The sequence below is a fragment of the Globicephala melas genome, chromosome 17 (assembly GCF_963455315.2).
Source record: "Globicephala melas chromosome 17, mGloMel1.2, whole genome shotgun sequence".
Taxonomy (NCBI): domain Eukaryota; kingdom Metazoa; phylum Chordata; class Mammalia; order Artiodactyla; family Delphinidae; genus Globicephala; species Globicephala melas.
The window spans coordinates 29,132,576-29,145,396 of NC_083330.1; the positions used below are offsets into that span (position 1 = coordinate 29,132,576).

The window sequence follows — 12,821 nt, forward strand, 5'->3', positions numbered from 1 at the left end:
CAATTCGGAGAAATACCAATTGTGCAAAGCTAATGACAATGGAGAATAGGGATGGTTTTTTAAATAATCTTCTTATTGCCAATGCAGAAGATCACACTCTCTAGGGTAAATCCTAGAAACTAAGCTAGGGATTTGCCTATGGTTTCTCAAGGGTCCCGGCAAGGTCTTTTCCTCTCATTAGTTTAAGCTACCATCCTGACTACAATCTCTTTGGGAACTAACTAGATTGTATCTAAAGATAATCAAACATTTATGGCTTAGCCTTTTCTTTGACTTCAATCAGCAGAACCTCTTCCCCAGCCTCCGCAGAAGGAGCCATGCTGATGATGAGTGATTGACGGGTAGTTCCTCTGGGTAAAACTGCCCTTCTAATTGACTGGTGCGCTTCCTCTGCTGTAATAGAACTTGTTCGACATTTGGATGTTTCAAGTGGTTTCTCTGCTGGCTGTCTTCCTTTATCTTCATATTTTTTTCCTTTATCCTCTTCTCCTTCAGAGTTTTCACTTTTTTTCTAGAAGCAACAGTTATTGAAAAGAATTGGTATTGAAATCATAATCAAGGACATTGGAGTCTTTTGATTAATATGCAATAGCTAAGGATCACCACTAAGACAAAGACTGTCTGAATTAAGTTAATAAGGGAATCATGTCTGCCATTGACTATCATTTAACTAAGTTTTCTGATGTGCTGGAGAATGGGGCTGAGCTATCACATTTGAATTTGGTGTTAGTCTACGTCGCGTTTTTGTCCCTACCAAGGAATTCACTTCCTGTTGACCCTCATGGTCTCTGAATTATTAGACTTAGTGCTCAGGAGTCTTTGCTTTTTAAATATTTACTTATTTTATGAAGATGAAATTTTAAATATTTATCTTTTAATAAAAAAGTATTAACCAAATACCATATAAATACTCTAGAATCTCTGGTGTTCCTCCTGCATAAGTTCATGGGAGAACTTCAGGGAGAAATTCATATCTCTTTCCTAGTACAGTCTTCTCCATTTGTCCAATGGGCATTTGATATGGCTTTAGAACCTATTGTATTTAGTGTCATCTGTAGAAATTTCATAGTAAAAAATATACTATGCTCTTTACTGGTGATGCTTGAGATCAGTTTGAGAGAAGCTTGTACCAGGTATGAATGTGTACATATAAAGTTGAGAGCCTTACTTAACATACTGACTTACATAGTTCTTTAACCCCATAAGCCTTTTACACAAAGTATTATTTCCGTGCCGATTAAATAAGGCATTTGGTATACACTGATTTTCATTGCAGTGTTGTGTGTGTGGCAAAGGATGAGGCAAGTTTTAGTCTCTTGAGTGTGACTGACTTTTATAGTATTTGCTTTACCAATTTCCTGAAAGAACCACAGCCTCCCATTTCCTACAGTTTTAGAGATAGCATAAGGACTAGATTCAGAAAACCTGAATTCCTGCTGTTTTTCCGTATCTGCCCTCATAAGCTTATCATGAGAATCAAAGAAATATGAAAAAAAAAAGAAAAGCAATAACATTTGAGTTTCTTGACATTTCTAGGAATTGGGAGACAGCTTAGTGTAGGTGTGGAAGTCTGAAGACCCGAGTAATAGCTTTTGCTCTATCATTGATTGTGATCTTATCCAAATACATTAATCTGGATCTTAGTTTCTTCATCTATAATATAAAAGCTTGGATGCAATCTATGTGGTTATTTCTGACTTTACATTAGTGATAGTAATTGAATGAATATTAGTGAAAATGTTTATTGGCTTACTGGTAAAATGTCATATATTTATAGGTATATATGTATGTCTATACATATACAGTTGATCCTCATTATTCATGGTAGTTTTGTTCTGTAAAGCTGCCACAAACACTGTTAGCAAACCCTGACCTATCTCTCCTAGAGGTAATGCAGGTTTAGGTTCCTACAAGCCTCTGGCTACAACATTTTTGTCAGCTGCTCAATACATAGCCTTGTTTTATGTGCATTTCTTTTTAGAGACACCTTATTTGATATATATTGTTTATTCATTACACTGAACTCACAGCCAACAGTACTATGACTCATGCCTGAATGAAGCTTATCTAACACACATGTTTCTCTGTAAGGCACATCAGAGCATTTTTGTGCTTAGGAACACTAGGTGGTGCTTTGGCGATATGCTTGGGGGCCATTTTTTTAAAAATTTATTTATTTATTTGTTTTTATTTTTGGCCGTGTTGGGTCTTTGTTGCTGCATGGGCTTTCTCTAATGGCAGCGAGTGGGGGCAACTCTTTGTTGTGGTGTGCGGGCTTCTCATTGCGGTGGCTTCTCTTGTTGCGGAGCACCGGCTCTAGGTGCACAGGCTCAGTAGTTGTGGCTCCCGGACTCTAGAGTGCAGGCTCAGTAGATGTAGCACACGGACTTAGTTGCTCCGCGGCATGTGGGATCTTCCTGGACCAGGGCTTGAACCCGTGTCCCCTGCAATGGCAGGTGGATTCTTAGCCACTGCGCCACCAGGGAAGCCCCATGGGGGCCATTTTTAAGTGTTGTGGGGGGAGATGCACAAAAATGCAAAAAACATGGCAATAAATAGACCATGAAAAGATCACTTGTTTACAGTGTGAGAGTTGAAACAAGAAGGCAGAGTGTCTCCTTGTTCAACCTCAGCTGGGAACATGTGCCTCCAGCAACTTAAATTTTTTGCTGCTCTGCACATGTATGTCTGTGAATGACCCCCAAAACACCATAATTATTGATTTTGAGGTTACAAACACATTTTAGTGAGTAGGCAGATTCACAAACACAGAATCCACAAAAATGAGGGTCGACTGTATTTATGTATATATACATTAAAACTATCCATAATAGGATAGTTTTGAGGATTAAATGTGATGTTATGTAGGCATACAGTAAACTAATAATAAGTGCTGTATATAAAGTATTAATTATTTGCATTAGATGAACCCAGATTATCCCAGTGTCTGAGATGGAATTAAAGTAGGAGCTTGTCTGGTCTTTAGTCCAGTGGTCTCTGTTACAGCCCTCCTTTCCCTCTGCCTTATTACCAGAACGGTTTGTTCTCTCTTCAGTGCGAGTAGTCTTGCAAGACCTGCTTTTCCTGAGCCTCCCAGGAGAGCTTTAAACTTTTTGGGTGTCTCTTGTTTTGGTGGGAAGAGAAAGGCAAGTCCTTTATTTGGACAAGTTGTCTCTGTGCCTGGAGCCTTGTTCTTTAGAAGCACTCTGTGGACAAGACAGAAAGGCCATTTCAGATAGCACTGTGAGAGTTATGGAAAAACTTACCAGAAATACTATCATTTCTCCTAATCTGTGAAGTTTTCAATGTATAACTGCATAAACAGTTGTTTGTTAAGTGTACCTCATGGGTAAAGTTGATTGTACCCACCATAGCACAGTTGTCATCTTAGATTTTATGAAGTAAAACCAACTCCTCTCTAATGGGGTTTTAAAGGTTATACCTGGCTTTCTTCATGAGGAGCTTTTCAGAATCTGGATAATGCACTAGAATTTCTTGGAGGGTCCTTTTGTCCAGAGTTAAAAGATTGGCAAAGCCGTGGGCCACCACGTTGGCAGTTCTACGGTTTCCTCCTCTTGCTGCTAGAAGGCTGTAAGAGAGAAAAATGAATCTTTGCCACCAGTTTCAATCTTCCTCCACCAAAATCTTAAAAAAAAAAAATCAAATATTAGAACCATTTATACTGCTTCAGAGATCATTCCCTGGATGTGAGAGTTCAGATGAGTGTGCAGAGAGAGTCAAGATGTGGTGGCAATAGAAGTGGCAACAGATTTCAATGCATTTTGCATCTAACTCCCACCTCAAATCAAGGCCTTGTAGCCATCAGAGCCCTGGGAGATTCTTCCTCCCAGATTCCAGAAGTGCAGACTCTCTTTGGACTGGGTATCCTCCATTTGCTCTTTCAGACTAACTTTTCATCCTTCCCGATCCTCTTTGCACTCCAGGAAGCTGACCTCTGTGGGCTTGATCTCTGATTTTCATTTGGGTTCAGCCAATGGGAAATACCAGTAGGAAGTCAGAAAGCAGGAGGAGAGTGGGGTTGGCACGTTTCTTCCCCCATTCTTCCCTGCCAGGCCTTAAGTTAGCAATGGCTGCAGTTTCTACCAAAATCCACAGCTCCTGGCCATCTCCTGGAAGTACAACTCCCACAGATTTCTTTCTGGGCTCTGGTAATGTGCCCTGCCCTTGTCCCCTTGAGGCCTGGCTGTGGAAACAGCTCCCTTGTAGCTAGCTTCGAGATATATCACCATCTCTTGTTGGGTAGTCTTAGATTTTCCTTCTAATTTCCTTTGATTGGCTTCTGTCAGTAATCCCTTTATTAAAGTCTTCTTAGTTAACTTACTTAAGTGTACCTTCAGTTTTTTGTCTGGACTCTGACAGATCAAGCTCTGACATCAAATCTTAATGATACCCTGGTTACATTAGGTGAATTTAATCTCTTCCTATATGTAACTCCCTGATCAAATTGTTTCTCAGTATCATAAATTGCTCTGTAGTATAGTCATTGTCATACAACTTCCCACTTGGAATGTCAGAGAATTCTGGACTTTATATCTCTCAGGAACATAGCTGGGGCATTTTGTGTTTGGGAAGTAACCAATAAATAGTTATAAAATAAATGAACACTCGAGTGAATAAAACAAATGAATATAACTTCTGTCATTCACCAATAATCCGGAAAATAAGGGTTGGTCTTTGAAAGCAAGACAAGAAAAAACACATTTCAAATGTGTAAAAAAAACACTACAGGCTCTGCAGTGAGACGGTAACACGAGATTCAGTCTCTCAGAGTCAACCATTTAGAAATGGAGAAAGAAGGCTCACATTAATAAAAAACAATCTCCAGAGGTGGAAGGGACCGAGAAAGCATTCTGGCAATAGGAATGTTCACGTTTTCACAGCCCTGCCTTTGGGGGCAATGAGATGTGAGAAGCTGCATGAGTGCTGTGCCTGAAGATTGATATCAGACCATGTGTATTTCTCCAGCCGTTGTTGCAGAAAAGGGAACATTTTCGCTGGCTGTTAATCATTAAAAAACTAACATAAGGTTTCAGCTCTGACATGTAAAGAGCTTGGAAATTGTCACTCCTGTCCTTACAACACGAAAAAGTTGAACAAACTGAAAACCAATGACTTTTCTCAGAACTGTCAAAGAACTGAAGTTGCAGGGTCAACTCCCATCCAAATCTGGGGAGACAGGTGAATCCAGAAAGCCACAGCCAAACCTGCTTACCTGGAACAGAAGCCCTTGGAGCTGTAACTGGTAGGAATACCTAAATGGTAATTTCGACAAATTGCTGTACGTTGAGAGTGAACTATCAAGAGAGGGAGAAACTCTGAGGGCCACAGTTATGGGGAAACTGATACTTTTATAGGTTTTACCTTGAGAAACTTCAGCAGATTCTCATGGTTGAGAGCCAAGAAAGATCTGCTTGTTGCTCTGGCAGTAGAAGGGGATAATTAATCATTGTAAAATACACCCAGAATATATTTGTTCTCCATTACAAAGGTCTACTATCCAGGGGAAAAGATTACCAGAGTCTTATCCTAGCTGGAGGAAGGGCATTTCTCTCATCCCAGGCACCTCTGGCCTTCCTGCCTAAGGGGATAAGAAACACCTGTGAAGATCACACCCCAGGGACATAGATCCATTAAAAGACTTAGATTTAATCATAAAGTTAGAGCTTTCCCCCATACCTGAGCACTATACCAAAGGGGCTTCTGTATGGTAACATTGGGTTATAACTGCAAAATGCAGACTTTCTCTGAAGAGCAGTACTGAGAGAAGGCCAAAGTCAACAGAGGAGATAGAAACAAGATCACTAGAGAAATTTAGAAGCTCTAGCACCTACAGCTACAGCAAACATTAAACACAGCCCAACTCCTAGCCAGATTAATATAAAACCTCATTCTAAAGACCTGTTTACCTCAGTTCCTACTACCCATTACGTCATGTACAGCTTTCAACAAAAATTACAAAGTACACTAAAAAGCAAGTAAAATACAGCCTGAAGAGCTAAAGAAAGCATTAGAACCAGACTGAGATATGACACAGATGTTGGAATTATCAGAGAATTTAAAATAACTATGATTAATATGTTAAAAGATCTATTGGAAAAAGTAGGCATCATACAAGAACAGATGGGTAATGTAAGCAGAGAGATAGAAATTCTAAGACAGATTCAAAAGGAAATGTTAGAAATAAAAAATACTATAACAGGGCTTCCCTGGTGGCACAGTGGTTGAGAGTCCGCCTGCCGATGCAGGGGACACGGGTTCGTGCCCCGGTCCGTGAAGATCCCACATGCCGCGGAGCGGCTGGGCCCGTGAGCCATGGCTGCTGAGCCTGCGTGTCTGGAGCCTGTGCTCCGCAACGGGAGAGGCCACAACAGTGAGAGGCCCGCGTACCTCAAAAAAAAAAAAAATACTATAACAGAAATGAATACTGACTTTAATGGGCTCATCAGTAGACTGGGCATGGCGAAGAAAAGAATAGATGAGCTTGAAGATAGGTAGTAGAAAGTTCCCAAATTGAATGCAAAAAGAAAAAAAAGGAATGGAAAAAAAGAAAACCAAAAATCCAACCAGAACAGAACATCAAGAACCGCAGGACATTTTCAAAAGGTATTATATATATATGATATATACATAAACATACATCATTCTCTAGTATTAGAAGAACCAGCTGAAGTAATAATGGCCAAGAACTTTTCCAAATTAATGACAGACAACAAATCACAGATCCGGGAAGCTCAGAGAATACCAAGCAGAATAAATACTCCCGCACCCCCATTCCTAGGCCCATCATATTCAAAGTGTAATAAACTAAAGACAAAGAAAATCTTGAAAAGAGCTGAGGGGGGAAAAAGCCATACATATAAAGGAACAGGAATAAGACTTATAGTGGACTTTTCATCAGAAACACTGCAAATAAGAAGAGAGTGGAGTGAAATACCAAGTGTTGAGAAAAACAAAATCACCAACCTAGAATCCTATGTATAGTGAAGTTATCCTTCAAAAGTGAAGGGGAGATGAAGATTTTCTCAGAAAACCAAAAACTGAGGGACTTTAACATTAGCAGACATACCCTTAAAGATATTGAGACAAATTCTTCAGGAAGAAGGAAAATGATACAGATTAAAAATTTAGGTCTACATAAAGAGTGAAAGACATGGGAGAAGGAATAAGCAGAGGTAAAACGAAAGTCTTTTATTTTCCTTATTCTTAATTGATCTAAAATATGACTTTAAATAATAAAGTAACACTGCATTGGGTGATGGTAGCATATGGATAAGTGAAATGAATGATATCAGTGTCTTAAGGGCTGGTAGGGAAGGGCTGTTATAATGTTCCTGCACTATGTGTGAAGTGGTATAGTGTTAATGTGAAGGTAAACTTAGTTTAAAATGTGTATGGCAAACACTGAAGTTTTTTGAAAAGAATTATAATTGATAAACTAAGAGAAAAGAGAAAATGGAATCTCCTTTCCTGAGGTTCTCCCCAAGACAAGCTCTGCCTTTGCCCTTTTTTTTAAGTAAGAGAAGTAAATTTTACTCTGTCATTCATCCATCCATCCATCTACCTATCTATCTACCTACCTATCTTCCTGCCTATCTATCTATGAAATGGATGTTAATATTTGAAGGATAATGATTGGATGAGCCTATTTCATTCACATTCCTGTCGCCTTGGACATAGGGCAATCCAGTAGTTAGGCAGGGCTGGATGGCACTGGGGAGCTTAATTTGGACCTGAGACTGTCTCTGTGTGTGTCAGACTATGAGAGCAGAACGGAAATAACATATTTAAATGTCAAGTTATTTTGAGATTTCTCAAGCTTTAATTAAACTTGCCTACAGGTTACACATTTGGAGTGCTTGATGAGTTTTTGAACGGAAGAAATAGTCTGTCTGCCAGATGGATTTTGCCCAAACTCTCAGCAGTGTTTAAAATAGCATCGTTTTTTTCCCTCCTGTCCACAAAATGCTTCTCCAGCATTCCACCAATGGAAAGTTTCACTCATTAAATAGCTTAGTAAGAAGATCCCTAAATATTCCCAAGCCCACATAGTTTCTGAAAGAGCACGTGCTGGAGGACAAACAGCCGAGGTTAATGGTAAGTGTCCCCAGGTCAAAAATACTGAACAGAGCAATGGCCCAGGAAACAAGGGAATGGATGCTAATTCTAGGTCCACTTTTGTTTGCTGTGACCTTAAAAAAGAACTTAAGGACCTTTTAGATTTTTACTCCAATCATGTATTTATTAAGTGCCTATCATGTATTCAGCAGGTAAAGTAGTGCAAAAGGAAAAATAGTAAAGCATGGTATGGTTTGTGGAAAGAGTACAGATTTTGGAACCAGATAACTCTACGATTTTATTTATTTATTTATAATGTTTAATTTAAAAGAATTTAAATTGAACTATAGTTGAAATCTACCATTTATTAAGTGTATTTCTGAGCAAGACACTTAATCTCTCTTTTGGATTAACAAGACCACCTTTTAGTACCTTCTGTACTATAGGCCTGATTATCTTTAGGGAGAGATAGGTGTGTTTTTTTTGTTTTTTGTTTTCTTTACGTGGGCCTCTCACTGTTGTGGCCTCTCCCGTTGCGGAGCACAGGCTCTGGACGCGCAGGCTCAGCGGCCATGGCTCACGGGCCCAGCCGCTCCGCGGCATGTGGGATCTTCCCGGACCGGGGCACGAACCCGTGTCCCCTGCATCGGCAGGTGGACTCTCAACCACTGCGCCACCAGGGAAGCCCAGAGATAAATGTTTATAGACCCCTGACATTCAATTATGAAGGTGTAATTAGGTAAAACTCCTGGCTGAGAAGTTTTAAACCCTAATTTGGGGTATGTAACTGTAACAACTAACAATAAGTATAATAAATTTTATTACACAGGGTTCTCCAGAGAAACAGAAAATATAGGACATATATAGATATATATAAAAGGAGATTTATTATGGGAATTGGCTCATGTGGTTGTGGTGGTTATGGAGTCTGAGAAGTCCCACAGTCTGCCATCTACAAGCTGGAGGCCCAGGAAGCTGGTGCTGTAATTCAGTCTGAGTCCAAAGGCCTGAGAAGGGGAGAAAGAGGAGCCTCTGGTGTAAGTCAATGTCTGGGTCTGAAAGTCCAGAGCCAAGAGCCCTGATGTCTGAGGGCAGGAGAAGATAGATGTGCCAGCTCAAGCTGAGAGAGTGAATTTGCCCTTTCTTCACATTTTTGTTCTATTCAGACCCTCAGTGGATTGGGTGATCCCTACTGCATATAATATACATATAGTATGTACATGTGCACATATACATATAAACAAATGTATATGTATTTACATATACATATACATTGCTGTGTGTATATATCAGAAAGAGCTAGAATATTCAGATAGTCCCTAGTCAGTCATTCATTTCCAGCTTTTTTCCAGGGCTGCCACATACAGCATCATAAATTGTGCACTGCATACACAGACTATAATGTGACTGGAACACAATGTGCACAGCCCTTTTTCACAGAGCTAGTTTATCCAGAAAGCACTCACAAGGATAAGTAGAATACAAAAGAGCATAAGTTGAAAGGAAGAGCAGAAGAAAAACAGAATGGAAACATAAAATGAGGTTCATGCAAAAATGCAAACTTTGTTACAAGAGGGCTTCGAATTTGGCTTTGTCTCTTATATCATAAAAATGGATGGATTCTTAGTTTTAAGACAGAAATATATGCTGAAGGGCTTTAGTAGAGAGGCCACCGTGTAAATTGGTGGACAACATGTTCATATTCTATTATAGATGCAAAACTAAGTTTGCCAGCACTGTTTGTGATGTGGTCCTCAGTAAAGGCTGTATGTCACTCGAAAGTCCAGTTCCGTAGAAGCAATGCTGCAGGTGGGAAGGGCAGTCAGTACAGTGCATATCAGATACTCGTCTCTCTCTTTGTTTTCAGTGGTATCTAGAATATCTAGAGAAAAATCATCCTCTTAAACATTACCTTCCTCATCTGGACTTTTGATAAATAGTTTTTTTTTCTATGAGTTTGAGATTGTACAGACCATTTTACTTTGGAGGCCAATCATGCAGAAGCATATAAGGAATTCACTGTATAAATTGAAAAGAAAAGGAAAAAAAGAAATTAGTGATAAATTAGAAGTGTGTGGCAATAACATACTCCATAATGACCTAGATACGATGCCAAGTTCTGGGGCTATAAAGATGATTAACATCTGTCCTCAAGCCAAAAGGGAACCCTCCTACACTGTTGGTGGGAATGTAAATTAGTACAGCCACTGTGGAAAACAGTATGGAGTTTCCTTAAAAAAACTAAAAATAGAGTTACCATATGATCCAGTAATCCCACTCCTGGGCATATATCTGGGAAAGAGAAAAGATCTAATTTGAAAAGATATATTCACCCCAGTGTTCATAGCAGCACTATTTACAATAGCAAAGACATAGAAGCAAACTCAGTGTCCATTAACAGATGAATGGATAAAGAAGATGAGATATAGATATAGATGTATAAAATGAAATATTACTCAGCCATAAAAAAGAACGAAATAATGCCATTTGCAGCAACATGGATGGACCTAGAGATTATCATTTTAAATGAAGTTAAGTCAGACAAAGACAAATATTATATCACTTATATGTAGGATCTAATAATTAGTACAAATAAACTTATTTGCAAAACAGAAACAGACTCACAGACATAATACACAAACTTATGGTTACCAAAGGAGAAAGGGGGGAGAGATAAATTGGGAGTATGAGATTAACAGACGCATACTACCATATATAAAATAAACAAAAGGATTTACTGTATAGCATAGGGAACTATATTCAATATCTTGTAGTAAACTATAACAGGAAAGGATCGAAGAAAGAATATAGATATACACATATATGTATAACTGAATCACTTTGCTGTATACCTGAAACTAACACAATATTTGTAAATCGACTATATTTCAATAAAAAAAAAATCTGCCCTCAAGCTGTTTGTAATCTAGGAGTGGGATAAGCGTGGGCGAGGGTTGTCTAGTCGACTAGCAAATATTGATAATAACATTAGTAATAGTAGTATTACTAGCTAATATTTTTAAGTGCTTACCATGAGCCAGGTATTTTTCTAAGTTCTCTTTTGTATCAACACGTATAATGCTTTTCAATCCTATGAGGTAATTATGTATTATTATTACTCTGTTTTAATTGATGAAGAAATGAAACCTCAGTTGAGGACCTCACCCAGAGCCACACAGCTCATTGTTGTGGAGTTGGATGCAAACCTAGACAGACTTCTTAAACAGATAAACACAATTCAGAATGATTAATGCTTTGATAACTGTAAAAAAATGAGAATGTTTCCTAAAATGAAGAAGTTTCTTGTCTAAAAGCATACTCTCATGTAGAATCGTTTCCTATAATAGAAATAAAACTATGAATACTATCTATGGAAAGAAGATCAATCACATCCAATGCTGAGTGAGAGATTACAACTTCATATATCTGTTCTCATTAAGCAAATTTCCAACTGGATTATATTTGGAGTGCAGGAGGTTAGGTCACCTGTGTAGACTTCTATGAGATATTCTTTTACTCTTTTCAGTGTTATTGGAAAACACTTTGTTGCTTGAAAATTTTTACCACTTCACTAAATATAAATCCTAACAAAACTTTTGTGGGTGAGCAAATATCAGAGGATGTTCTCGTGTCACCTCTGCCCAGACTGCTCGCTCTTCGCAGATACTTTGATAGTCATAAAACCACTGCAAGGCAACACATGTTAACCTAGATTTTTGAGAAAAATCTCTATGTATGGATTTTTATCGGAGTTAAAGAGTTCAGATTTCACAGATACAAAACAGTCCTCTTTCCCCCAGGAAGTCTTGATTTCAGAGTTGAATTGGCCTTAGAAGAAGTGGATGATCAGGATTTCCCTGGTGGCGCAGTGGTTAAGAATCCGCCTGCCAGTGCAGGGGACATGGGTTCGAGCCCTGGTGCGGGAAGATCCCACATGCCGCGGAGCAACTGAGCCCGTGTAACAACAGAAGCCACCACAATGAGAATCCTGTGCACCGCAACCAAGAGTAGCCCCCGCTCTCCACAACTAGAGAAAGCCCACAAGCAGCAATGAAGACCCAACGTGGCCAAAAATAAATAAATTTATTTTTTAAAAAAAGTGGATGATCGATGAAGAATCTAGGTAAAAATTCTAAAGAAGAGGGGAAAAAAGGAATAACATGCACAGTTTATTCCTTGCCCTCTTTATTTATATCAAGTACCCAGGAGGATATATGATACTCTGGCTGGAAATTACTGTATCAAACAAACTAATATTCTAGCTTAACTATGTGTTTCTTTGGGGTCAAAATAGCTAACGATGTCATATATTAATGACCACATGAAACTGGTGAGGTAGGTTCTTACCTACACTTACTGACATGGAAATTGAGGTCCAGAATCTAGTGAAGTGACTTATTCCAGAACAAATACTTACGAGTTTCATTGCAGAAATTCAAATCCAAGACCAGAGCTGACTTCAAGTCATGGAGTCTTTTCTTTACACCCTAAACTCTAATGCTGCTAATGAAGCCATTGTTATTGTTCTAATGATAGAGATTTGCACATGGATATTAGAAAAATCAAGGAGGAAGCCAGTTGGGCTGGTCGTGATAAGCTCTACCAATGTCTGACAATCAGATTCTTTACTCCCTCTCTGCTATTCCAAATGGTGGTAAAGAGCCTTGATTTTCATAGAATTAGAGTCACCAGATGAAGTCAGTTTAGGAGGAGTCCTGAGAATATTTGAATACATGTTTAAACAA

At 38.9% G+C, this 12,821-nt stretch overlaps 1 protein-coding gene across 1 annotated transcript in view; it reads right to left on the reverse strand.

Moving 5' to 3' along the window:
* Positions 1-250: 250 nt before the first annotated feature.
* CNGB3 (cyclic nucleotide gated channel subunit beta 3) overlaps positions 251-12,821 on the reverse strand; it is a 142,136-nt gene continuing 129,565 nt past the window's right edge. Inside the window, exons 16-18 of the mRNA XM_030839258.1 lie at positions 3,443-3,589; positions 3,032-3,206; positions 251-511 (exon numbers count right to left, since the gene is read on the reverse strand). Of these exons, the coding sequence (XP_030695118.1) occupies positions 251-511; positions 3,032-3,206; positions 3,443-3,589 (583 nt within the window). The remainder of the gene's footprint in view (positions 512-3,031; positions 3,207-3,442; positions 3,590-12,821) is intronic.